Source organism: Pantherophis guttatus, chromosome 10, assembly GCF_059756535.1.
Source record: "Pantherophis guttatus breed Tessera chromosome 10, ASM5975653v1, whole genome shotgun sequence".
NCBI classification, from domain to species: Eukaryota; Metazoa; Chordata; class Lepidosauria; order Squamata; family Colubridae; genus Pantherophis; species Pantherophis guttatus.
The window spans coordinates 6,525,048-6,552,124 of record NC_142072.1 but is presented as its reverse complement, the minus strand read 5'-3'; the positions used below and the strand labels follow the sequence as shown (position 1 = coordinate 6,552,124).

At 43.4% G+C, this 27,077-nt stretch overlaps 2 protein-coding genes across 3 annotated transcripts in view; one reads left to right on the top strand and one right to left on the bottom strand.

Moving 5' to 3' along the window:
- Positions 1-10,223: 10,223 nt before the first annotated feature.
- On the bottom strand, positions 10,224-26,881 carry LOC117677624 (phospholipase A2 inhibitor NAI-like). 2 transcript variants are annotated; one of them, XM_087876440.1, is made up of 7 exons: positions 26,257-26,881; positions 18,440-18,561; positions 16,934-17,062; positions 15,562-15,678; positions 14,837-14,989; positions 13,225-13,362; positions 10,224-11,613 (listed from the first exon to the last, which is right to left on the bottom strand). In XM_087876440.1, exons 2-7 carry the CDS (start codon positions 18,486-18,488, stop codon positions 11,432-11,434), a joined length of 768 nt encoding a protein of 255 aa, XP_087732566.1. In that variant the 5' UTR covers positions 18,489-18,561; positions 26,257-26,881; the 3' UTR covers positions 10,224-11,431. The 2 variants fall into 2 exon arrangements, with proteins under 2 accessions (XP_087732566.1, XP_034293833.2); XM_034437942.3 differs by lacking the exons at positions 16,934-17,062; positions 26,257-26,881 and having other exon boundaries at positions 18,440-18,503.
- LOC117677623 (phospholipase A2 inhibitor and Ly6/PLAUR domain-containing protein-like) overlaps positions 18,557-27,077 on the top strand; it is a 57,422-nt gene continuing 48,901 nt past the window's right edge. The window contains exon 1 of the mRNA XM_087876441.1: positions 18,557-19,029. The gene's annotated coding sequence lies outside the window, so the exon portion shown is untranslated. The remainder of the gene's footprint in view (positions 19,030-27,077) is intronic.

Below are 27,077 nucleotides of genomic sequence, written 5' to 3'. Positions count from 1 at the left end.
GGAAAACCAAAGATTAGCAATCATAATTTCAAATCGCTAGATCGCTAAATTGCTGGCTGGGGATTTTTGGCAGCTGCAATCTACACATCTTAAAGTTGCCAAGTTTGGAGGGGGAAAAAAAAAGAAACCACTGATCTGAACACTGCAGAGAGGGTGGGCAACCTCCAGAGAATTCTAGCACTGGAGAATTGAACATTGTTGAGTTGGAAAACATCCGAGGGGAAAAAAAAAATCCTGTTGACAAGAAACTTTCCTTAATCTGACATTGTTCTTCAACTTTCTTCATCCTCTTTTCCTGTCTTGCAGATAGAGATGGGAAAATGGCTTCAATACAATAAAACTAATGGCAGGAAAGCACTGGTTTAGATTTATTTCTTGTCCTTCTAACTGGCAAAGTATTTTGTGTGGGTTATAAAATCCCACAAGCAGCTGAACCAAACTTCCCTCTCCTACATCACGGCCCTGATGTCATTTAGTCTCGGAATAAATAGTCTGCCAGAAAGAAACTGAGTACATACGCCAGTAAGAATTCCACAGCCTTCCTTCTAACGGTATGCATTTTTTAAAAAAATTTGATTTATATGCCGCCCTTCTCCGGAGACTCAGGGCGGCTTACAGTGCGTTAAGCAATAGCCTTCATACTTTTGTATATTTATACAAAGTCAGCTTATTGCCCCCACAAACTGGGTCCTCAATTTACCTACCTTAGAAAGGATGGAAGGCTGAGTCAACCTTGAGCCTTGGCGAGATTCGAACCTGCAGTAATTGCAGGCAGCTGGTCTTAATAACCAGCTTAATAACAGGGTGCCTTAGACCACTGTACTACCAAGGCTCTATTTAAAACAACATTTTAGAAACCTTCCAGGAAACGACAACAACAATAATAAAATAATGACAACTATTAAGTGCAATAAATAAATAATATTTATTTAGGCGGGAAGGGTGCAAAACATGTAAACCCTCGTTGTCCTGTTAGAGTGGATGCCGAAAACGAAACTGAGAACAAAAATGGGACAAAGTTCCTGAATGAAGCTGCAACTTTTTTTGCTGACTGCCCCCCACCCCCCAAAAAAACCCCACATTACCCTGTCCTTTTTTCATTGTTAACCCGAGGAGGAACAAGGATCTTTGTTCACAATTGCTGTTTGCATTTTCCAAAACGAGAGGCGCAACGTGCTACTTGAGGTCAGTGTTTCTCAACCACTTTAAGACTGGAGGATGCCAACTTGCAGAATTCCCCAGCCAGCATCTGGGTTGGCAATTGAGCTAAATCATTGCCCAAAATAAGACCTTCCCCTTTCGCTTTTGGTGAAAAGGAGATCTGAACATTTGTGATTAGCAACTGATTACTCTGTGCGGCAACTGTAGCTGGATCACACACACACACACACACAAACACACAAACACACACACACACACTTTGGTGACACCCAGGCTGAAGGCAATTAGAAATTTAAGTAAATGAAAGTGGATATGATATTGTTGCCATTATGGAAACTTTGGTGGGATGAAACCCACAAATGGAACATACAACTAGAGGGATTTAAATTATTTAAAAGAAATAGACCACATAAAAGGGGAGGTGGAGTTGCACTGTATATAAGAAACAACTACATCTCTACAGAAATAGAGCACAAACAATGATGAAAACTGTCTTGAATGCATTTGGGTCAACATAAAAGGGGGACAAATGACATCGCCCTAGGTGTATATTATAGGCCACCCAACCAAACAGAGGCAATCGATTAACTTTTTGCTCGTCAGTTACCTAAAGTATGTAGGAATAGAATAGAATAGAATAGAATAGAGTAGAGTAGAGTAGAGTAGAGTAGAGTAGAGTAGAGTAGAGTAGAGTAGAGTAGAGTAGAATAGAATAGAATAGAATAGAATAGAATAGAATAGAATAGAATAGAATAGATTACGGGAGCTGCATGGCGCTCCCATACAACACCTCTCCTGCGTGAGCTGCACTGGCTCCCGGTGGTCTTCCGAGTGCGCTTCAAGGTGTTGGTTATCAGCTTTAAAGCGCTCCATGGCATAGGACCTAGATATCTTCGAGACCGCCTGCTGCTACCGGCAACCTCCCATCGACCCGTGCGCTCCCACAGAGAGGGCCTCCTCGGGGTGCCATCAGCCAAACAATGTAGGCTGGTGACCCCCAGGGGGAGGGCCTTCTCTGTGGGGGCACCTACCCTCTGGAACCAGCTGCCCCCAGAGATAAGGAGAATCCAAGACCTCAGTGCCTTCCGCCGTGCCCTTAAAACTTTCTTTTTTCAGCAAGCCGGGCTGGCTTAACATATTTTTAATTTTTAATTGGTTTGTCATTTTAAATTGGGGCCAAATTAATATATATTCTTTTAATTGTTTTTAATGTTTGTATTGTATGTTTTTATCTGGCTGTACACCGCCCTGAGTCCCTCGGGAGAAGGTGCGGTATATAAATTCGAAATAAAATAAAAAATAAAAATAAATAGAATAGAATAGAATAGAATAGAATAGAATAGAATAGAATAGAATAGAATAGAATAGAATAGAATAACAGAGTTGGATGGGACCTTGGAGGTCTTCTAGTCCAACCCCCTGCCTAGTCAGGAAACCCTACACCACTTCAGACAAATGGTTATCGAACATCTTCTTAAAAATTTCCAGTGTTGGAGCATTCACAATTTCTGGAGGCAAGTTGTTCCATTGATTATGTTAATGCTGGATGGATCTAATCCAATAACTCACAGGAGACAATGGAATCTCTTCATTGACTCTTTATTCTAGGCCTGGAGTCCTTCTAGGCCCATTCAGGGTAAAGGTTGCTGACCTCTGTCTTGCCTTTGCAGGTACACATCTGGAACTGCTGGATGCCCACGTGTAGGACTCTTTTATACACCAGGGGAAGAGTCTGAGGTAAGGGGGTATGATGGGATATGGGGAGGTGCCAGCCCCTGCCTGGGAGGATTAGACATTTACCCTGACAAATCCCCCTCTAAATGTCTAATTAATGTCAGACATATGATATTTGTGAACATACATGCTAGGTACATAAAACACATGATCTACATATATACACATATTCTTGATGTGAGGTATGCGTGTTGCTTTTGAGGTAGTGGTTTTGTAAGTATGTCTGCTGTTTGTTGTTCAGTGTCACAGTATATGGCTTTAATGAAACCCATTTCTGAGAATTGCCTAACATGTTTATATTTTATGTCTATCTGCCTTGATCTCTGTCCCACAGCATCTGCTTTTGATATTTCTATAGCCGCCTTGTTGTCTTCATGTATGATTACGGGGTATGTTGGCTCGGCCCAGATGTCAGTAAGTAAATCATCAAACCACACTAGGTTATTTGCGGCTTTTGATAAACAGACGAATTCGGCTTCGGTGGTAGAAGTGGCCACCAGCTTCTGTTTTCCCGTATACCAATGTATAGGGCAATTGTTTAAGAAGACTACGTACCCGGAAGTGCTTTTTCTACTTTTGGCATCCCTGGCCCAGTCAGCGTCTGCATAGCATGTTAACTTGGGTTTCACAGACAGGTCTGGTTCGAGGCACAGCTGGGTGTTGACACTGTGTTTCAGGTACCTGAGCAGTCTTTTTATGGCATCCCAGTGCAGGACAGTGGGCTTGCTCACGTGTCTGGACAGTAGATTGACAGCCAGAGTGATGGACATGACATAGTCCTCTAGTCTCTTTGGTAACTTGTTCCTACTGGATCTAGCTGGTGAAAACTGGGCATGCGCGAGGCTCATTTGTCTCTGGAAGTCGTCGGGTGAGGAGCTCGCAGTCGTGACTCTTAGGCCCAGGCCTAGGCCGGCCAGATGGGTGCTGGACTCACCCCTGGTCTGCCTGGGTCCCTCGCTGGGTGTCGTGGATCGCTGCTGGGCGGCTGGATCCCTGGCGGATGTCGATGGAGGCTGCGGAGGCCTCGTGGTCGTTAACCGAGGACTCCCGAAGATCAGTGGCTCGGCGGCGATGGCGGCAGCAGCAGCTGGTCTGGATTGGTGAGCGGTGGTCCTTGGAGGTGCAGGGAAGCCCGGTGGGTGTCGCAGCGTTGGTGAGTAGCTGGGTTGATTTTCTTCCCTTGGGTCCCGTTCCGGCGGTAGGAAGGGTGGAAGGTTCGAATCCTGCCGCGAGGTCTGTCCGTAAGCGGTCGATGCCCCGTGTCCGTCATGCAGGTGTGTCCCTCTTCTGGTGAGCGGCAGGGCGGGTGTTGCGGCTTCGGTGGCAGGCCTGGGATCTCCTTGGTTGCTGGAGGCCTCCCTGCAGCCTATGGCTGGTGCGAGAGGCCTGAAAGTGGGGCCGAACGCTGCCGCTAAGGTCTCCATGGCTTTCTCTATTTCGAGCTCAGTAGGCGAGCTCCTGTTGCATTGAGTTTGTTCCCCATAGCTATTTTCGGGGTGCCCCTTGTTCGTTTCAGGCTGGTTCCCGCCATTAGATTCAAATCCCGGCCTCCTATTGGTTGCTGGCCATTCCAAGATGGCCACCGGGAAATTGGCGCAAAACTGAGCCCGTCTATGTCTGGTACCTCTGCGAGGGAATCCCTTTCCCTTACCGGGCTGACGTCTTCTTGGGTTTGTTCTTGGGTGCTCATTGCTGCTCCATGGGTTTCTAGGAGGCCTTGGAGTTTCGTGATGAGCTCTCCATTGCTGATGGGCACTTCCATCATTTTCAGCAGGGCTATTCTCAGTTCGTTTTCCTCTCGTGGCTCTTCTCTTTCGTGGTCATCTGCTTCCTCCCGTGGTCTCTCTTTACAGAGGAGTGGGTCCGGCTCAATGCCCTGTCCACTTTCAGCTGGGGTGGCCCTTGGCATGGCACCTTTGGGTGTCAGTTGAGCAGCCATCCTCTTGGTAAATGCCCTGGTGTTTACTCTGCTCTTCTTATCAGAGTAAGCAGCTTGTTCAGTCATTCTTTGGAGTCATGGGTAACCATCCTCTGCTACCAACTTGTTAATGCTGGATGGATCTAATCCAATAACTCACAGGAGACAATGGAATCTCTTCATTGACTCTTTATTCTAGGCCTGGAGTCCTTCTAGGCCCATTCAGGGTAAAGGTCGCTGACCTCTGTCTTGCCTTTGCAGGTACACATCTGGAACTGCTGGATGCCCATGTGTAGGACTCTTTTATACACCAGGGGAGGAGTCTGAGGTAAGGGGGTATGATGGGATATGGGGAGGTGCCAGCTCCTGCCTGGGAGGATTAGACATTTACCCTGACAGATTAATTGTTCTAACTGTCAGGAAATTTCTCCTTAGTTCTAAATTGCTTCTCTCCTTGATTAGTTTCCACCCATTGCTTCTTTTTCTACCCTCAGGTGCTTTGGAGAATAGGTTGACTCCCTCTTCTTTGTGGCAACCCCTGGAAGGACATCACATAGTAATGGAGCAACTACCCTGACATCAACTGGGAGACAAACTCCACAACAAGTGGAAGATCAAACAGGTTCCTGACAAATCTAGCAGATAACTTTGTCTCCCAAAAGGTAGAGATGGGAACTAGGGGATCAGCCATATTGGACTTCATTCTCACTAACAGAGATGAAATGATAGAAGGTGTTGAAGCTACAGGAACCTTGGGGTGGGGGAGTGATCATGCAATATTGGAATTCAACATTATGGAAGCACAAGCAACAGAACAAAGTCAAACTATAAGTCTTGGACTTTAAGAGAGCTAATTTCAATAAATTTAGAGAGAGCTTGGGAAGGATTCCATGGATAAGAATCCTCAAGGGGAAAACAAGTCAAGATGCTTGGGAAATTTTGAAAGATGAAATTATAAAAGCCCAATCTAGCACAATACCAATGAAGAAGAAAAATAACAGCTCTCAAAGGAAAAGTATAAAAAGTGGAAAGAGGGGCACATAACTAAGGCAAAATATCAGAAAATAGCCCGATAAATAGAGCAATATTTTTGAAACCAGCCCGGCTTCATACATTACATCGAGCTCCATATCACGCATCCAGAAACCAATTCAATATTCAATATCTGCAAAGGCAGACATACAAAATTGTATTTATTAAATGTCTACACACACACACATACACACACCATCACCTGCTAAGTGATTCTACTCTAAGCAAATCATAGAATATCTTTCTCATAATAATGCCCAAAGCAAAATATTATACCTAGCCCACAAAAAAAAATAATAATGATTTTCTTGAGTAGTATAGGTTCGCTTCTCCAAAACCCTTTCCTGTTGTGTAAATTGGGAGGGGTACCTTGCTTCTCCTTCCTGTTGCATCTTCTCTGTACATCTATTGCACCAGAAAACAATTCTCTGAAGAAGATGCATCTTTGTGGTGACACAAATACAAATGGCACAGCCTCATGGTCCCTGTGGGTAGTGCTTCTTCAGAGATGGGACTTGTAAGATGTCCTGCCTACTAGATTTTATACGATAGGCAGAAAATGCAGACAGAAGGGGAGGGGGGAATTATGCAGACACAGGTAGTCCTTGATTTATCACCCATCTCCTCCCACTTATGACTGCATGACTGTAACTTTTATCCTTATGATTTATATTTATTTATTTATTAGTCATATTTCTATGCCGCCCACTCTCCGAGGACTCTGGGCTTAAACCAAAGACAGTATACTAAATAGCATATTGCCCCAACAATCTGGGTCCTCATTTTACCCACCTCGGAAGGTTGGAAGGCTGAATCAACTTTGACCCGGTGAGATTTGATCCGCTGATCTGCTGAACTAGCAGTCAGCTGAAGTAGCTGCAGTACTACGTTATAACCACTGCGCCACCTCGGCTCTTGATATTGTTTCCTAGTATGATTTGATTGCTTACTTGTACCCTATGACTATCATTAAATGTTGTACCTTATGATTCTTGACGAATGTATCTTGTCTTTTTATGTACACTGAAAGCGTATGCACCAATTCCTTGTGTGTCCAATCACACTTGGCCAGTAAGAATTCTATTCTATTCTATTCTATTCTATTCTATTCTATTCTATTCTATTCTATTCTATTCAACTCAACTCAACTCAACTCAACTCAACTCTATTCTATTCTATTCTGACTGATTCGCTTAACAACTTTAAGCTGTTAAAGAGCCTTGGTGGTGCAGCGGATTAAAGTGCTGTTAAGTAGCACATAGCTGCCAGCTGCCTGCAATTACTGCAAGTTCAAATCTCACCAGGCTCAAGGTTGACTCAGCCTTCCATCCTTCCGAGGTAGGTAAAATGAGGACCTGGATTGTAGGGGCAATAAGCTGACTTTGTATAAAAAGAACACCGCTTAGGGGGGGCCGAAAGCCCTACTAAGCAGGTATATACAAAAGTATGAAGGCTATTGCTTAACGCATTGTAAGCCGCCCTGAGTCTCCGGAGAAGGGCGGCATATAAATCGAACTAATAAATAAATAAATAAATAAATAAATAAATAAATAAATAAATAAATAAATAAATAAAATAAACTGTGGCAAGAAAGGTCGTAAAATGGGGCAAAAATCACTTAACAAATTTCTCACTTAGCAACATAAATTTTGGGCTCAATTGTGGTCATAAGTCGAGAGCTACCTGTAAATGTCTATTTTTCCTGTCAATGTTTACCCTTTAGGACATAGAAGTGGCCCCACTGCAGAAGTCGTTCCAGGGAGACACTGCCATCTTCATCACTCAAGTTCTTCATTATGAAAGTTCTTCTGAACCTATTTTGCATTTCTGTACTTGTTTCTTCCAGTAAGAAACATCTCATAATTCCTCAACAGCTGGGCAAACATCTGACATATTATGAAGGCAAGGCAGGTCTAAGCAGATCTTCTAGTTACGCCATGAAAACCCTTTCCAAGTTCTAACTTGGAACTTCCAGAATTTCCCCAGGTAGCATAGCTCCGTACCTGAACTTGTGTAGACAACAACAGAAGAAGCATGAATTTTGCCCCAGGAAATGGGAGAAGATTAGAAGAGTGTCTCACCTCACAAGTTCCTGGGGAAATAAGACGGAGAAAATCGAAAACCCAGTTGGATTTGAAGTGATAATGGCCTCAGAAAGGATGCTTTATGATCTATAAAACAGTCCATTGTAAAATGCCATGCCCCTTTTCATCTTCAGTGCATTCTAGCTCAGTCTTTACATCCTCAAATTTCGATTTTTCATGCAAATTTATAATTTATTTATTCATTTATTCATTTATTCACATTTATATGCCGCCCCTCTCCCGAAGGACTCGGGGCGGCTCACAACAATAAAACGACAACAATAAAATGAAATAGAAAAATAATTCAATTAAAAACCCAACAATTAAATAATCATTCCCTTTATTTCCTAACACATCGTCTTTATCAGTTCGTTAAGTTCCTGTTCCATTTTATTCTTTCCAGGTTGATATTATTCCAGTTTTAAGTTGCATTACGGTCCTTCTTTTTTAATCATCAAAGTCTATCCTCTTATAGGCAAAAGAGGAGGAGAAAGATTGCTGGGTAATAAAAAAGATGAAGTAGAAGAAAGGCAACTCCGAACAAACAAATATAAATATATAATATATATAAAGAATGAACTGTTTAAGAATAAAAGAGAATAAATATGAATAAATAGTAAAGTTAGAATCTAGGGATAAATTTTATATATGTGTTTCTGTATGCAAGTATAGAAATATTGAGATATGTTTAAAAATTAAAGAAAAGGGGGGGAAATGATTTTGGTAAAAATTGGAATCGAGTAAAATGTATTTGAATTTGATTAATTGTATAAGATAAGAAACGGTCAACACTCTGTTCAAAAAAAAAAGATGTGGGTGAATGTGGGAGAGCAGAAAAAACCAATAAAAGTTGTTTTAAAAAAAAGAAAGAAAACTCAGCATAAGACAACTAGTCTATAGCAACTATCTGAACATAATCTGTGTTCCCAATTTCACACGTGTATAATAGTTCTTACACTTTTTGTTTTGTTCTTTTCAGGTAGCTCCTGACTCTGTACTTGGACAGAAAAATAAAAACATTCCCTAAAAAAAAAAAAAAGTAAAATATCATGCTCCGCCCTCTGCAGTCACATGATTGCATTTCAGGTGCTAGGAGACCAGCTCACATTTACAACTGGTTGCAGCATTCTGTCACCATTATTTTTGACAGGTTTTGCTGATTCCTACGGGGTTGTGGGCACTGTTTTCCTAGATTGTTTGCCGGAAAACAAGCTCGTTTGGGAGAATGGCTTAATGATCTCTGCAAAAATAGGAAAAAAATCCATGTCCAGTCCCATAAAGGAAAAAGTAAAGGAGTCCCTGTGGATTTTACTCTGCGGTGCTCACCTCTGTTTCAAGGCCATTGAGCCAGAGCTGCCAGAAGACATTTCTGCGTCATTTGGCCAGAATGATGTCACAGAGTGCTGTTGCTTCCCACCGAAGTGGTACCTATTTATCTGCTCACATTTGTATCAGGGGTGAAATGCTCCCGGTTCGGATTGGATCGCCCAATCCGGTAGCGATGGCAGTGGGAGATTCAGAGAACCAGTAGCAGAAATCCCTGGAATTTCTGGAAGGGACCTTGGAGATCTTTTAGTCCAACCCCCTACTCACGCAGGAGACCCCACACAAATAGCTATACAGCTTCTTCTTAAAAATGTCCAGTGTTGGAGCACCTACAACTTTTGGAGGCAAGTCGTTCCACTGATTAATCGTTCACTGTCTGAAAATAATGTCCAATAAGACATTGAAATAATGGACTGAAGTGGGAAGATCTTGGAAGACCAGAGTAGGCATAGGTAACCATAGGAGGATTAGGGGGAAAAAATGCCTTTAAAAGCCTCTGGCGATCCCAGCTGACTTGCCTGATCGTCAGAAGCTTCTAAAAGCATCTTTTTCTGCAACCTCTTAAGGTTGTAGAAAAAATGCTTTAAAAGTTAAAAAAATAAATAAATAAATGTTGGCCACGCCCACCCAGTCACATTACCCCTACAAGCCACGCCCACAAAATAAACCACGCCCACAGAACCGGTAGTAAAAAAAATTAGAACCCACTCCTGCCAGGGCGGTCCTGCGGGCCAGATCGAAGCACCCCATGGGCCGTGACTTTGATACCCCTGTGGTAGGGTTTCAATATTTTAAGGCATAAAACCAACTGATCTTAAAGGGCTGAAATGGATTTTCCTTTATTACAGCACAGTTAGCCTCACTCCTGGCTTGGCAAGATACCTTGGGCACCATCTTGCGTAATGTCCTCTCATCCCAATTCCCCAATGAGATCCCCAATAAGACCATCAGACTCTTACAAGAGCTCATCGAGTTTAAAACCATATTTTATTTGGAGGTCTGGAGGTGTCTCTCAGAGATTCAAATGGCTTTGAGTAAGTTCAAATGGCTCTGTAACATTTCTCCCCCAAATATCCAGCAGGAAAGGGAGGAAAACGAGGAATTTTTACCGTAAACCGAGTCAAGCATTTTGGTCCATTTGAAGCAGAGGTTTAACACTGCTCACTCATTGGCAGAACATGCTAACGTGATTACTGTAAACCCATACAATTGGCACCATATTTGCCATATTTTTGTGCCATGATTGCATCAAACTTCATATACATATACTTCATATACATCCAGAAACCAGAGTTAAAAACTAACCAAGCCTAACCAGCTGTCCTGATTAGATTTGCCATGGGAAAACCACCATTACTCTTTACACTAATCCAGGGGTCAGCAACCTGGGGCTCTGGAGCCGCATGTGGCTCTTTCATCCCTCTGCTGCGGCTCCCTGTTGCTGGTCAGCTCCACAATTGATAGGGCTTTCAGCTGGGATAGGTAGAGGAAAAAGGACGCTGCACTAGGAGGAGACTATGATAGGGGAACCAGGCTTCCAGTTGGCTCCAGAATTGAACGGGGGCTTTCGGTTAGGACCTTTGTGACTCTTTGAGTGTTTAAGGTTGCCGACCCCTGCACTAACCTGGTAGCAGATCCCAGGTTTTAAGCATTACATTGTGCAAATCTTCAGAAGATTGTTTTGCAGGGGAGACACAGAGCTCTCCACCTTCTTAAGTATAGTACCAGAGTGGTATGGCCAAACTTTAATTGTGAAAAGCAGCAGCTTCTGTGCATGGGTGGCAAGCCTCCAGAAGTCCCATCCTCCGAGACGAAATCCTAAATCAAGGACGATCACCCTGGATGGTTGGTTTGATCACCTTGGATGGCCACTCTACCTTGCACACGTCTATTAAGTACAGGCATTTTCCAGGAGAAATTTTGTTTCTGCGTATTCATGGCTTGACAAGCTGTTCCTCATTGGTTAAAAAGAGGGTCCAAATTCAAGTCCCAGCATTTCCTCTGGAGACCTTGTGATGGTCAGTTAGTGAGAAAACTGAGCGAGTGGACTCAAACGGTGGCATGTTTTGGTGGTATGTGATATTTCTTGGTGAAATACCACTTCCATGTTCTATGTTCTTCTTTCTGAGAAGGAGAAACAAGGAACCTTTAACGGCTGCTTCTCGCAAGAGGGGCATCACAAGAGGACTTTCATCAGCAGGTGTGCAGCGAGCGTGAGGTGGAGACATCCTGTCAGCTGGGACACCTGGTTGGCTGGCCGGCAAGTGACAGTATCCGTATCAAACAAGTTCACTTTTCCAGTGTGTAAAGCATTGCAGATGGACTCCGTTGTGCAACCTTTCAGAGTGATGCGTTTTTCTAAATATGACAAACAAGAAGGAAAGTCACACAGAGCCTGGGGATGATGACCTAAGAAGTCCACTCATCCATGTAGTGGCTGCCTAACACAACACGCTAATCTTTCAACTTGTTTAACAAAGTGCCAGTATTATATTCACTAAATATGTGATTATAAACCATATCATAGTGCAGGGGTGTCAAACTCATGTCGTCATGGCAGCTCCCAGGGGTGAAATATGGCCGGCACTATTCAGCTCGCAGGAGCTGGTAGCGCCGGCCACAGGTAGTTCGGAGAACTAATAGCGCGGGCGAGGGGAGGCTCCGTCCCCCCAAAATGGAAGCAGAAGGCTTTGTGCAATGCGCAGATGACGGTGTGTGCACATCAGCAAACTGGTAGGAAAGGTAAGTACATTTCACCCAGAGGTGGGTTTCAGCAGGTTCTGACCAGTTCTGGAGAACCGGTAGTGGAAATTTTGAGTAGTTCAGAGAACCGGTAGTAAAAATTCTGACTGGTCCCACCCACATCTATTCTCGGCCTCCCAAGTCCCAGCCGATTGGGAGGAAATGGGGATTTTGCAGTAATCTTCCCTTGGATTGGGGAGGGAATGGAGATTTTACAGTAGCCTTCCCCTGCCATGCCCACCAAGCCACGCCCAACAAGCCACGCCATGCCCACCAAGCCACACCGACAGAACCAGTAGTAAAAAAATTTGAAACCCACCACTGATTTCACCCCTGGGCAGCATCACATGATGTATTGTGACTTTTTTCACCCTTGCTAAACTGGGTGTGGGCGTGTGGCCAGCGTGTGACGCATCCGGCCCATGGGCTGTGAGTTTGACAGTCCTGTCATAGTGTAACATGATGGTTAGATAACAGAATAACAGAGTTGGAACCTTGGAGGTCTTCTAGTCCAACCGTCTGCTTTTAAGAAAGAGACCCTACATGATTCTGGGCAAATGGTTGTCCGGTCTTTTCTTGAAAACCTCTAGTGATGGATCACCCACAACTTCTGGTACACCCACCTTGTACCACTGATTGTTCTCACTGACAGGAAAATTCTATTTAATTTTAGGCTAGATCTCTCTTCAATAAGCTCCCATTCTTTTTGTCCTGCCTTCAGGTGCTTTGGAAAATAGGTTGACACAACCCACGCAAGCAGGAGACCCTACACCGTTTCTGACAGATGGCAGTCCAGGCTCTTCTTGAAAGCCTCTAGTGATGAAGCTCCCACAACTTCCGAATGCAACTTCTGTTCCACTGGTTGATTGTTCTCACTGTCAGAAAATTTCTCCTCATTTCCAGGTTGAATCTCTCCTTGTTCAGTTTCCATCCATTACTCCTTGTCTGGCCTTCAGGTGCTTTGGAAAACAGCTTGACCCCCTCCTCTCTGTGGCAGCCCCTCAAATATTGGAAGACTGCTCTCATGTCTCCCCTGGTCCTTCTCTTCACTAGACTAGCCATGCCCAGATCCTGCAACCGTTCATCGTATATTTTAGCCTCCAGTCCCCTAATCATCTTGGTTGCTCTTCTCTGCACTCAACATCTTTTTTATAGTGTGGCGACCAACGCAGTCAATATGTTTTAAGGTGATGTGTGAACGTGTTCATAATATAATCTCAGAATTACCAGAATATTTAGGCCCGAGCAAATCCAGGCAGTAATTTTCAGATCCAGTGCAGTTGACCGTCTTCACAGGACACGGCTCAGATTCAGAATAGCAGGCTGGGCAGTATTTCCCATTGGCTGTCATATTTATTGGTGGCCCTGAAAAGAAATATATATGAGCCCAATTAGTTAAATCAGAACATTTGAGTTCAAAAACGAACAACCCTCTTGTGGTCCCTGGTTCCATTAGTTTTCTAGGCCTCTCTAGGCATTTGTCATCCATAGTTGCTCTCAAACCTACTCCTGCATTCTTTTATACAGACAGTCCTTGACTTACAACTATTTGTTTAGAGACCATTCCAAGCTACAAGGGCACTGACTTACAACCAGTCTTCATGGTGACGACTGATGCAGTATCTCCACAGGGTTCTTGTGGTGAGTGAAATAGGATACTGGATATGTTCACTGCTTTGACTTACTTGTAAGTATTTTTTTTTTAAATCAAATAAATAAATAAACATTCCCACCTTGCCTTCAGAAGTCCTGGGTGCTCCATCACTGGAGATTTATAAGAAGAGACTGGACAGCCACTTGTCTGAGATGGTATAGGTCAGTGATGGCTAAGCTTTTTGCTATCACATGCCAGGAGCAGGGTGTAGGGGGTCGCGCACGTGCCCACACCCATAATTATATGTGGTCCCACCGGAAGTTGGCCAAAGGGCTGTTTCTGGCCTCTGGAGGGCCTCGGGGGGTGGGGGTGGAGAGACCGTTTTCACCCTCCCCAGACTCCTAGAAAGGCTCTGGAGCCAGGTGAGAGAGAAAAACGGGCCACCCCCCGAGGGTCTCGTTTCCCTATTTCTGGTGGGCCCAGAAGGGCCAAAAATCAGCTAGCCAGTGCACAATGCGCACCAGAGCTGAGCTCACATGCCCACTGATATGGCTAAGCGTGCCACATGTGTCATGTGTGCCATAGGTTCACCATCATGGGTATAGGTTCTATTCTATTCTATTCTATTCTATTCTATTCTATTCTATTCTATTCTATTCTATTCTATTCTATTCTATTCTATTCTATTCTATTCCAGAATAACATTTCTATTCTATTTTCTATTCTATTCTATTCTATTCTATTCTATTCTATTCTATTCTATTCTATTCTATTCTATTCTATTCTATTCTATTCTATTCCTTCCCAACACTATTGATGCAGTCTTCAAAAAAATCCTACAACCCCTTTGATAAAGTTGTTTACCCATCTTGCAAAGGGGAAACAAAACGGAAACATCTAATTTGCAATTCAAGGATTGTATCAAAGATAGGAAACTGTAGTCCTCCAGATCAAGGATGTCCAACTTTAGCAAGTTTAAGACTGGTGGATTTCAATTTCACAGATAGGCATGCTGGGGAATTCTGGGAGTTGAAGTCCATAGGTCTTAAAAGTTGCCAAGGTTGGACACCTATGCTCTCGATCATTCTGAATTACAATACTCAACAGGGCCTCTAGTGGAGAATTCTGGTTCTTGAAGTTCTTGGAGGGCATGGCAACTTCCCAATTCTTTGGAGATGATATCAATGAAGGTTAGGACCGCCAATCATTTCTGACGTTGGCAGAGGAAAAGAAGAAAAGACCTACGTAGAAGAGAATCTTCTCTGCAGTCTTCTCCTGAACAACAGAGGGTGCTTTTCTGGAGGAATTCTCCTTGTCCAAAAGTCACCAAAACAGATGCAGAGGTACAGTTCTCAGAGAAATAGCAGCCCTTTTCTATAAGCGACATGTTTTTTCCTCCTGCCAAGAGAGAAGATTTCATATTGGATTCACTTAATTTATTTTATTTATTTTATTTTACTTTAGATTTATATACCGCCCTTCTCCATAGGGACTCAGGGCGGTGTACAGCCAAGTAAAAACACGTAAATACATAATACATAATACATAAATTAAGAACAGATTAAAAGGAAATATCTCAATTTGGCCCAAAATTTAAAAAGACAAACGAATTTAAAATCATTTAAAATCATTTAAAAGGATTTGTTAGGCCAGCCCGGCTTGTTGAAAAAGGAAAGTTTTAAGGGAACGGCGGAAGGCACGGAGGTCTTGGATTCTCCTTATATCTGGGGGCAGCTGATTCCAGAGGGTGGGATGACCGTCTGATTCATTTAATAACTGCAGGTATTGCCAATCGTGGCAAAAAGGTTGGCAAATCAGGAGCGATTCACTTAACAACCGTATTGCTTAGCAACAGACACGCTGGTCATAAGTCGAGGGCTTCCTGTATTTCCAAGGACAAAAATAAACAATTGTAGGGAGAGAAGATGGGCCAAGAGATCTGCTTGTCTGCTGCTGCACCTTTCACTCACCTTTGGAGGTTTCTGTCAGGTCGATGAGACAGATGTCCTCATCCAATTCACACTTCTCTTTGCCACTTAGACAACTACTTCCCGTGCCAAAACACATTTCACACTCCAGGGAGGCACCTGAAAAAGTAAAATGGCCCATCAACTTGCAGGACAGATATTTCAGCCATGTATCCATGGGGTCACTTAAGGGCCTCGTCACTGCTTTCCGTTGTGGTCCGCCAGCAACCTGCAGAGCTGGCAGCATAGTTGGACAGTGAGGAGGCTGGGGAGGAACATGGGCCAGTCCTGGAGTCTGGGGAAGGCTCGGACGAGGGCTCTGCATCGGAGGCAGAGAAAGGGCCATCTGGGAGGTACGTGCTACCTCTGGAGCCTCCAGAGTCAGACCTCAGTGAGACAGAGGAACAGGGGCAGCCTGTGCCCAATGCGCACATGCGCAGAGCTGCCAGAAGGCAAAAACAGTTAAAACAAAAGGGACAACTCAGGAGTAGGGCTTAGAGATGATTGGCCCCTCCTATAAGACTTAAAAGAGGAGCAAAGGCACGTGGGCCTTTGTATGAAGCAACGTTGTTAATTCTGTTCAGTTTAAAGTCTGAAGCTCTGTTTGATTCTGGACTCCATGTGGCTTTGCCAATTAGGTCTTTGGCAGCATGTCAAGGGAGATAAAGATGGGTGATTATCAGCCTTATCCCGAAGGACTCTTTACAACTATTGGGGACTCATCTGTGAATGAACAGAATTCACAGCTGTTAAAATAAAGCAGGTTTTGGGGACTACTCATGTGTTTTACTGACTCAGGAAGCCTAGGTCAGAACACATTCATACCATGTGCTAGTCTTTTGATTTGGTGGGTTTCTCATGTCTGTGTACCAGAGGTGGTATTCAGCCAGTTTAGACTGGTTTGCCCAAACTGGTAGCAGAAATTGCGGGTCACACAGGAAATCTATACTAGGGATTCGAACCGCCAAACTGCTGACTTTTCTGATCGACAAGCTCAGCGTCTTAGCCACTGAGCCACCTAGCCAGGTGAGTCAGTACCAGTGGTGAAATCCAAATTTTTTTACTACCAGTTCTGTGGCCGTGGTAGGGGAAGGATACTGCAAAATCTCCATTCCCACCCCACTCCAGGGGAAGGATACTGCAAAATCCCCATTCCCTCTCCATCCTAGAGCCAGCCAGAGGTGGTATTTGCCAGCTCTCAGAACTACTCAAAATTTCCACTACCAGTTCTCCGAACTGTTCAAAATTTCCGCTACCGGTTCTCCGAACTGCTCAAAATTTCCACTACGGGTTCTCCGAACTGCTCAAAATTTCCGCTACCGGTTCTCCGGAACCTGTCAGAACCTGCTGGATTTCACCCCTGATCAGTACTCACCAACAGATGGAAGTATTGTTGGTTCTGCATCCTTGGGTTCCTGGGTATGACGTTTTGGCACCCCTTCAACTGACGTTGATATATCAGGAAGCTTCTTGTTCCTTGTGTTTTCTTGGGTCTCGAAAAAAGCTAATAAACAAGGATTGGCTTTAGTGAAATCTTCGACCTTCTGACTTTTGGGGGGGGATTGCAAGTCTGGTCAAGTTTTGGCTATCTGCAAAGCATCTGGTCTGCCCTTCCTGGTCATCTCTAACAAAAGATGGAGTTGGAGACGGACATTGTGCTGGGACCGAGGGTGGCTTGGCTCTCCTCTTTCATTTGCTACCTGCTCCCTTTTTGGGTGGGATGCTGCCTTGAGTAAGACTGCAGAAGTCTTCCCATAACTGGTTTTGTTCCAATTGGAGCAACAATTCTACCTTCCCTTCCCCAAAACATCTTTTGTTAGGTCCACTAGTCACTATGTTCACTACTACCAACTTGTGAGCACACAATAGTGGCCAAAATTGTGGAAACCTTTTGGGAAAAGTGTATTTTCTAAAACTAGCTAATAACACCACTTTTTTGGGGGGGGAGTAGTACCATAAAATTATATATCACTGGAAAGATAATTTAATCAAGAATGTAATGCAATAACTTTTATGAAGGATTTGCTATTAGAATAGCAGCTACAGTACAAAGAAGAAAAGTGAAACACGCAGAAAAAAATGAGATATACAAAAATGTTCACCATAGAAAAAACGAGATATAAAAAAACTTATCACGTAAATTAATACTTAGTTGGGTAACCTTTAGTATGAATTCTGGCCTTACAATGTCTTCCCATGGAGTGAACCAAGTCTTTTAGTTCTGCAGATGTTATAATGTGAAACCAAGATTGAATGATTGCTTCTATTAACTGGGTTTTATTGCTGGGTCGTTTCTGACTAACAAGTTTCTTTAGTCGGCTCCATAGATTTTCATTTGGGTGAAGGACTGGACTATTCCCAGGCCATTCCAGCAGTGGAATAGGATTATCTTGAAACTCCCCCCCAAAAAGTGGTGTTATTAGCCATCAAACCTCAAAAATACACTTTTCCCAAAAGGTTTCCACAATTTTGGGCACGATTGTAGTGTCTAATGGACCTAGCAACTGTATTGTTTAACAACATAAATTTTTGGCCTTGATGATGTGTGTTAAGGCAAGGAATACCTGTCCTGGAATCTTGCAAATCTGCCTGGGTTTTCCATTTCCTCCCTCTTATTTCCCCAGGGACTTGTGAGGTGAGATGCTTTTCTAATCTTCTCTCATTTCCTGAGGCATAATTCATGCTTCTTCTGTTGTTGTCTACACAAGTCCAGGTATGGAGCTACACTACCTGGGGAAATTCGGGAAAGTCCCAACTTAGAGCAGGCGTATCTTGGAAAGGGTTTTCATGGCATAACTAGAAGATCTGCTTAGGCCTGCCTTGCCTTCATAATATGTCAGATGTTTGCCCAGCTGTTGAGGAATTACAAGATGTTTCTTACCGGGAGAAAGAAGTACAGAAATGCAAACTAGGCTCAGAAGAATTTTCATGATGAAGAACTTAAATGAGGAAGATGGCAACGTCTCCCTGGAACGGCTTCTGCAGTGAGGCCACTTCTATGTCCTAAAGGGTAAACATTCACAGGAAAAAATAGACATTTACTGGTAGTCCTCGATTTACGGACCAAAACTTATGTTGCTAAGTGAGAATTTTGTCAGGTGATTTTTGTCCCATTTTACAACCTTTCTTGCCACCGTTGTTAAGTGAATCACTGCAGTTGTAAAGTGAGTAACCCGGCTGTTAAGTGAATCCGGCTTCCCCATTGATATTGCTTGTCAGGAAAAGGTCGCAAAAGAGGATCACACGACCCCCGGGATGCTGTAACAGTCATAAATACGAGTCAATTACCAAGAGTCTGAATTTTGATCACGTGACGCTGGAGATGCTGCAATGGTCACAAGTGTGAAGAGTGGTCATAAGTCACTTTTTTCAGTGCTGTTGTGACTTCGGACGGTCAGTAAATGAACTGTTGCAAGTCAAGGAGTATCTGTTTTCTCTTTAAGAGAGCAATGTTTTGCAGAAAACATTTTGGTAAGTTTTTGTTTTCTTCTTTTTTGAGGTGTGTGGGGGGGGGCAGTGGTGGGATTCAGCCAGTTCGCACCACTTCGGGAGAACCGGTTGTTAACTTTCTGAGCAGTTTGCTGAACTGGTTGTTGGAAGAAATCATTAGGGCAGACAACCGGTTGTTAAATTACTTGAATCCCACCACTGGTGGGGGTGTTAGAAATCCTTCCAGAAAAAGGACAGCCTTTTGCAAATCTTTCTCCCAATTTCTTCACTGCTTTTGAATAGGGCGTAGTATTCTCCCCTCATTGTGACCGTGGGGTCCCACGTCAAACCGTAGACCACATCATAACTGGCTGTAAGCTGGCAGATACTGGCTCAGTGTCTGATTTTTTTTTTTTTTTTTAATAAAAATGATACTGCGCTTCAATGAAAACGAGCCTTGGTAGTACAGTGGTTTAATGCACCCTGTTATTAACAGAGCTGCCTGCAATTTCTGCAGGTTTGAATCTTACCAGGCTCAAGGTCGACTCAGCCTTCCATCCTTTCTAAGGTAGGTTAAATGAGGACCCAGTTTGTGGGGGCAATAAGCTGACTTTGTATAAAATATACAAAAGTATGAAGGCTATTGCTTAGCGCATTGTAAGCCGCCCTGAGTCTCCGGAGAAGGGCGGCATATAAATCAAATTAAAAAAAAAAAAATGGATAGATAGTCTCGAGATTGGTATTTGAACACAGATCTTTTAAAACATTTATATTTCTTTTTTTTTTTTTTACAGTTCTACTTATAGTTTTTTTTCTTTAACATCCATAAGCGCTTGGCAGACAAAGCATTGTCTGGGTCAATATATTTTACAAACAGTAATAATAATAGTAATATTGTTTAGATATACTTAATCGTAACCTTTCAATTTCTAACATTTGTGTATACATAGTGATTATAATATATTCTACTCTAGATCAGTATACATAATACTAAAGTGTGTATAGTCAAGGCTATGGTTTTCCCAGTTGCTATGTATGGCTGTGAAAGTTGGACCATAAGAAAGGCTGAGCGTCAAAGAATGGAGGCCTTTGAACTCTGGTGCTGGAGAAGACTCCTGTGAGTCCCTTGGACTGCAAGGTGATCAAACCGGTCAGTCCTAGAGGAGATCAACCTTGACTGCTCTTTAGAAGGCCAGATCCTGAAGATGAAACTCAAATGCTTTGGCCACCTAATGAGAAGGAAGGACTCACTAGAGAAGAGCCTAATGCTGGGAACGATGGAGGGCAAAAGAAGAAGGGGACGGCAGAGAAGGAGGTGGCTGGATGGAGTCACTGAAGCAGTTGGCGTGAGCTTAAATGGTCTCTGGGGAATGGTAGAGGACAGGAAGGCCTGGAGGAAAGTTGTCCATGGGGTCGCAATGGGTCGGACATGACTTCGCAACTAACAACAACCATAATACATAATGCTATTTCCCCCAATTTCTAACTTTTACCTCTTTTTTTCTAACTCTTAAAAAAATAGCTGCACTATTAAGAAATATTCTATATCTATCCATCATCTCTTGCCCTTTTTAGAACTCTTATTGACCTTTTGGTAAATCTTTCATGCTTCTCCCTTGTGATCTTGTATCTGCTTACATCACATTTATTTAATCTAAGCATTTCATCTACTGCAATCCCTATCTCTTGTTGTTGGATCTCTAGAGTACCCATCCATAGTTCGTTCATCGTTTTTAAGAGAACTTTCTCTTTATTCTCTTCTATATTTTTGAATTCTTAGAGGATAATCAGTCTGTTCCGTTTTAAGAATTATTACTATCTCTTCCATATCTTTATCCACTTGTGTCATTTTTAGAGTTTTCTCCTCTGTTTTCTGAACTTTTTGTTCATCTTTTATTATCATTTGCTGGAGGTTTTCTAGTCTCACATCTTTATCCTGCATCAATTCCATCATCTCCCTATGATTCCTTGTCATATCTTCCTTCCATTTATATTTCACTAGCTGATAACCCGGCATTGCCCGGGTATTTATAGAAGTCAAAGCATTTGTCTGACAGAGAGTCATTGGGAGGGGCTTTTTTTTCCCCTACTCCCATGCCCATCATCCCTGCCCTTACCCTTCCCCCTCCCATGCACTTCTCTTTCCCGCTCTGTCTATGACCCTGGCACTTTGCCCCAAATCTATCAGGCTCTTTCCAATTAGTCCACTGGAGGGCGAACATCACAGCTGGCTTTCCAGAGGAAGCTGCGAAGGAACTGACATCTCAAACAATTGCCACTCTAGGATGCCGCACTTGCTCTCCTCAATGGCCCAGGCATTCCAGAGTTATGCTTGAACACACACAGAGACAGACATATACACACGCACACACCAGGGATGTCTTACCCCCATCCCAGTATTTGTTTCCAGAGGGTAAGTCATCTGTGTACCAAGTTTGGTTGAAATTGCTGGAGGAGTTCCAGAGTTATGCAGGAATACACGCACACACACACACACACACACACATCTAGGGGTGCTAAGGGTGTCTTACCCCCACAGTATTTGATTCCAGATGGTAAGTCATCTGTGTACCAAGTTTGGTTGAAATTGTTCAAGCCATTCCAGAGTTATGCTGGAACAAATATACATACATACATCCTTTTAGATAGATAGATAGATAGATAGATAGATAGATAGATAGATAGATAGATAGAGCTCTACCAATGGAGATGAAATGCTAATATATTTTGCTAGCCCATGTATGATATGCCATAAGCTAAATAAATAAATGAATTAGCTGCTTGTTTTGTGGCAACTACCACCCTTTTCAGAATTCACCAGTGTTATATCTCCACCTGTTTTCTGGATAGGAAAGAGATACATGACACCCAATTTCTCCCACGGCTGGGAATTAAAAAAGAGATTATTCCGGTTTCTTGGGCGTTACCATAGGTAACCATGACCTCCTAGCTTTTGAAGTTTTAACCTGATGTATTTTAACTTGTAAGTTTAACTTGTTTCTCCACTCTGCTTTTAAGATACAGTTTTAGTCATATACAGGTAATTCTCAACTTATAACCGCTTGTTTACTGATTGTTCAGAATGACAAAGTCACTGAAAAAAGTGACTTATGACTGTTTTTCACACCTGCAACTGTTGCAGCTTCCCCATGGTCACGTGATCGAAATTCGGCCACTTGGCAACTGATTCCTATTTATGATGGTTGCAATGTCTTGGGGTCACATGATCCCCTTTTGCGACCTTCTGACAAAGTCAATGGGGAAGCCAGGTCACTTAACAACCTTGTTACTTATGTAACAACTTCAGTGGTTCACTTAACAACCGTGGCAAGAAAGGTTGTAAAATGGGGCAAAATTCACTTAACAAATGTGTCATTTAAGCAACATAAATTTTGGGCTCTATTGCAGTCCTAAGTCGAAGACTAGCTGTACTTAATATGGTTTTATTATGCTTTTATAAACTGCCCAGAATCACTTAGAGGAGATGAGCGGAGTGGAAAATTTAATACTGCACCCTTTTACTGTTCTAGTGTTTCTCTAAAGTTTCCACTTTTAGGGATCACAGAAATGGCACTGGTGTCCAGACCATTACTGTGACACACACTACACTTAGTGTTGTTCTGGAGAAAATAGGATAGGATGGGATGGGATGGGATGGGATAGGATAGGATAGGATAGGATAGGATAGGATAGGATAGGATAGAGCTGGAAGGGACTTTGGAGGTCTTCTAGTCAAGCCCCCTGTTTAAGCAGGAGACCTTATCCAATTTGAGACAAGTGACAAGAGACCAAGTCTCTTCTTTAAAACCTCCAGTGATGGAGCGCCTGTCAGCATCCCAGCACTGACATATAATAAAGAGAGGAGAAGCTTGAACTTTTGCCTACTAAATCCCTTTGAAGATTCTGTCTCCTCGGAGATGGGAGAAGGGGGAGACATTCCTGTGATCTGACGAAGAAGAGATCAGGAAAGTGACTTGGAAGATAGCCAATGAGAAGCAGAGAATTGGGGATCGGAAAGGGAGGGATTGGGGGGGGCAAAGGTCAGTACTGACCGTGAAAGAGCCAGGATCAGGTTGCTGTGCTCGAATAAAGAGAAAATTTCCTTAAAGATCGGCAGTTTGGAAATTGATTTATTTTGAGATAGCATCGAAACCTGACAGCGCCCATGATTTCTGAAGGCAAGCTGTTCCACTAGTTGATTGTCCTCACTGAGGAAATTTCTCCTTAATTCCAGGTTGCTTCTCCCTTTGATCAGTTTCCAACCATTGTTTCTTGTCCTGCCTTCAGGTGCTTTGGAGAATAATTTGACCCCCTTCTTCTTTGTCGCAGCCTCTCAAATACAGAAATACTGCTATCATGTCACCCCTAATTCTTCTTTTCTTTAGACTGGCCAGACCCAAAATCTGAAGCTGTTCTTCATACGGTTTAGTCTCCAGATGATGTGTGTTTGTGCGTGTCGCTCTGTGTGTATGCCTGATTTGTCCATGCTCCCCAAACTACAGTATTTTTGTAGATGAAGTCATGAATCCTGCAGCGAAGAGAATTTCTGTGAAATTCTCCAGAGTGACATTAGTCATTTTATCACTTCAATCAGAATAGACCTGGAAGGGTCCTTGGAGGTCTTCTAACCTAACCCCTGCACAAGCAGGAAACCCGATACTATCCCAGACAAGTAGCTGCCCAGTCTCTTCTTAAAGACCTCACAAGGATGGAGAACCCACAACTTCTGAAGGCAAGCTGTTCCACTGGTTAATTGTCCTCACTGTCAGGAAATTGCTCCTTAATTCCAGGTTGCTTCTCTCCTTCATTAGTTTCATTTTTTTTTTTAAATTTGATTTATATGCCGCCCTTCTCCGGAGACTCAGGGTGGCTTACAATGTGCTCAGCAATAGCCTTCATCCTTTTGTATATTTATACAAAGTCAGCTTATTGCCCCCACAACTGGGTCCTCAATTTACCTACCTTAGAAAGGATGGAAGTCTGAGTCAACCTTGAGCCTTGGCGAGATTCGAACCCTGCAGTAATTGCAGGCAGCTGGTCTTAATAACCAGCTTAATAACAGGGTGCCTTAAACCCCTGTACTACCAAGGCTCTTATTTGTTTTTTGTTTTTTTTGTTTTTTTAATTTGATTTATATGCCGCCCTTCTCCGGAGACTCAGGGCGGCTTACAGTGCATTCAGCAATAGCCTTCATCCTTTTGTATATTTATACAAAGTCAGCTTATTGCCCCCACAAACTGGGTCCTCATTTAACCTACCTTAGAAAGGATGGAAGGCTGAGTCAACCTTGAGCCTTGGAGAGATTCGAACCAGCAGTAAATTGCAGGCAGCTGTGTTAATAACAGGGTGCTTTAAACCACTGTAGTACCAAGGCTCTATTTGTTGCTTCTTGTCCTGCCTTCTGGTGCTTTGGAAAATAAAGTTCACTCGTTCTTTTTTATGGCAGCTCCTCAAATACTGGAATACTGCTATCATGTCCCCCCAATCCTTCTTTTCGCTAGATTAGACTTCTTTCAATGCAGCACCTGGGTGGTTCTGGGTATATGAATGTCCTCTCCTTATACAGACCATCGTGGTGAACCCCGCTCTTCTGCTAAGGCAGGGGTCTGCAACCTTAAACACTCAAAGAGCCGTTTGGACCCGTTTCCCACAGAAAAGAAAACACCGGGAGCCACAAAACCTGGGTGGGCGTGGCCAACTCGACATCACTCACTTCCACCAGTCACATGACACCCTAGCCATGCCTACCCAGCCAGTTATTAGGGCAGAGAACCGGTTGTTAAAAAACACCGGGAACCACAAAACTCTTTTGAGATCTCTCTCTCCCTTCCTCCCCCCTCTCTCCCTCCCTCCTCCCGCTCTCTCTGTCTCTCTCTTTCTTCCCCTCTCTCTATATCTCTCTGTCCCTACCTCAGTCACTTCTCCATCACCTGCTGTCGCCCTTACCTTCTCATGCCAGGCGAGGAGCGACTGGGAGGGAAAGGCGAGGGGCGGGGCCAGTCAGTGGTGGGATCACCCGACAGGGAGTCACATCAGAGGGCCCAAAGAGCCGCATGCAGCTCCGGAGCTGCAGGTTGCTGACAGTTGTGCTAAGCGATGGCACTAAGAGAAAGTTTGCAAAAGTTCCTTGCTTTCCCCCCCCCTTTTTTTTTTTGGTCCAGAAAGAATGGCAAGCAAGAGAAGCTTGAGAAAGAATCGAAATATAATAGTAACCAAGACTAGACAATAGCTGGAAACTCCAAGAATGACCTCAGTTTAAAAAAAAAAAAAAGCATCACATATTTGCAAGACACTACGATCCTTGCCACTAGAACAAGGAACTGAAAAAGGGAAGAAAAAGGTTTGAGAAATCCCAACGCTGGTTTTGACAACAGCTAGGATTTGAATATATATGCTAATTTAAAAAAAAAAAAAAAACTGTGGGAAATTCTATTTCCTTGCAACAGTGCCAGTTTGAGAGTTCCGGGGGCTGGAGGTTCATCGGGAGGAAAAAAAAAACAACCCCAAACCTCCCATTTCAGGAAGTGGCACAGGGCGATCCAAAATTCAATGACAGGTAGTCCTCGACTTACAACAGTTTGTTTTGTGACCATTCCAAGTGTCAATGGCACTGGAAAAGAAAGTGACTTATGAACGCTTTTCACATGGCTGTCACAGCTTCCTCACGCTCACGTGATCGAACTTGGCAAACGGTTCATATTTATGTCCTGGGGGGTCATGCGATCCGCTTTTGAGACCTTCTGACAAGCCAAGTCAATGAAGGAATCCAGACTCACTTAACAACCATGTTACTAACTTAACAACTGCTGCGGTTCACTTAATCACCGTGGCAAGAGGAGTCGTAAAACGGAGCAAAACCCACTTAACAAATGTCTCGCTTCACGACATAAATTTTGGGCTCAGTTGTGGTCGTAACTCGAGGACGAGCTGCACATCCTAAACCTGACACCATCCAGTTCCTGATTCAAGAAATACGTCACCTACCCCCACCCCCCCACCCCCGGATTAACCTGTTCTGAGAACTTTCCAAAAGACAAAATACTTTCATTGTTAGAGATCTTAAAGTTCAACAAGATCAGCTACGGTCGCTGATCCTCATTGCTGACGGTTAATAAATCCGGACGATTATGAGAATCCCATAACTGGCAAAGCCATGCTTTTAAATTCTATTAATATCACAGAAGGAGAGGAGGGGGCAGAGAAATAACGCCATAGCCCAATCAGAGATCCCTGCAAGTTCTTACCGTTTCCCAACCTTCAAATACATACCCACTGTCTGCTTTCTCTCTGCTGATCCATCTACCCCCACGGGCCATTTTACCAGGAAACACAGAAATCCAGAAAAAAAAACTTTAAAAACCACAGGGCAGGATTTTACAAACTGCTCTGCGTTACATCCAGAGTTGGCTTCGGTGTCTCTTTTGCTTTCCCTTTCCCTGCGCCTTTAACAGCAGCTGAATCTCTTGGCAGTCGCTGAAGATTGTTTTGTTTTTTTCTCTCTCTCTCTCTTCTTTCTTCACATGACTTTTATCATAGTTAGCAAAGTTTCATCTGTTGCTTTCCTGAATGACGGCTGCAGATAAAAAAAAAAAAAAAAGAAAGAAAAGAAAAGAAAAAAGGAGGCCGATCCACAGCTAATGCTCCGCTTTAAAAATAACTCTTGGTGAAGTCAAGTCCTAAGAGAGGGAAATTCCAAACAGCTAACTTTCAGCACTTGAGCCAGATTGAGGAGCAGCTCGGCATCGTGGTTTGCACAATTTGATTTGTTGCATCAATGCAGGGTAGACAGTTAGGCTACGGTTCAAGGCGTTGTGGAAAGCCAGAGAAAGGGCTAACTCAAAAGATCAGGAGTCATAGTTGTCTTCAGCTTCTGTAGTAGCCTGTGAAAATGGCCTTGGGAAAGTGCGGGACGTTCTTTGTCAGGTAAAGGCAGGGGAGGGGACAAGTAACAGTAACAGAGTTGGAAGGGACCTTGGAGGTCATCTAGTCCAACCCCCTGCTCACCCAGGAGACCTGTACTAGGGATTCGAACTGCCGAACTGCCAACCTTTTTGACCGACAAGCTCAGCGTCTTAGCTACTGAGCCACCT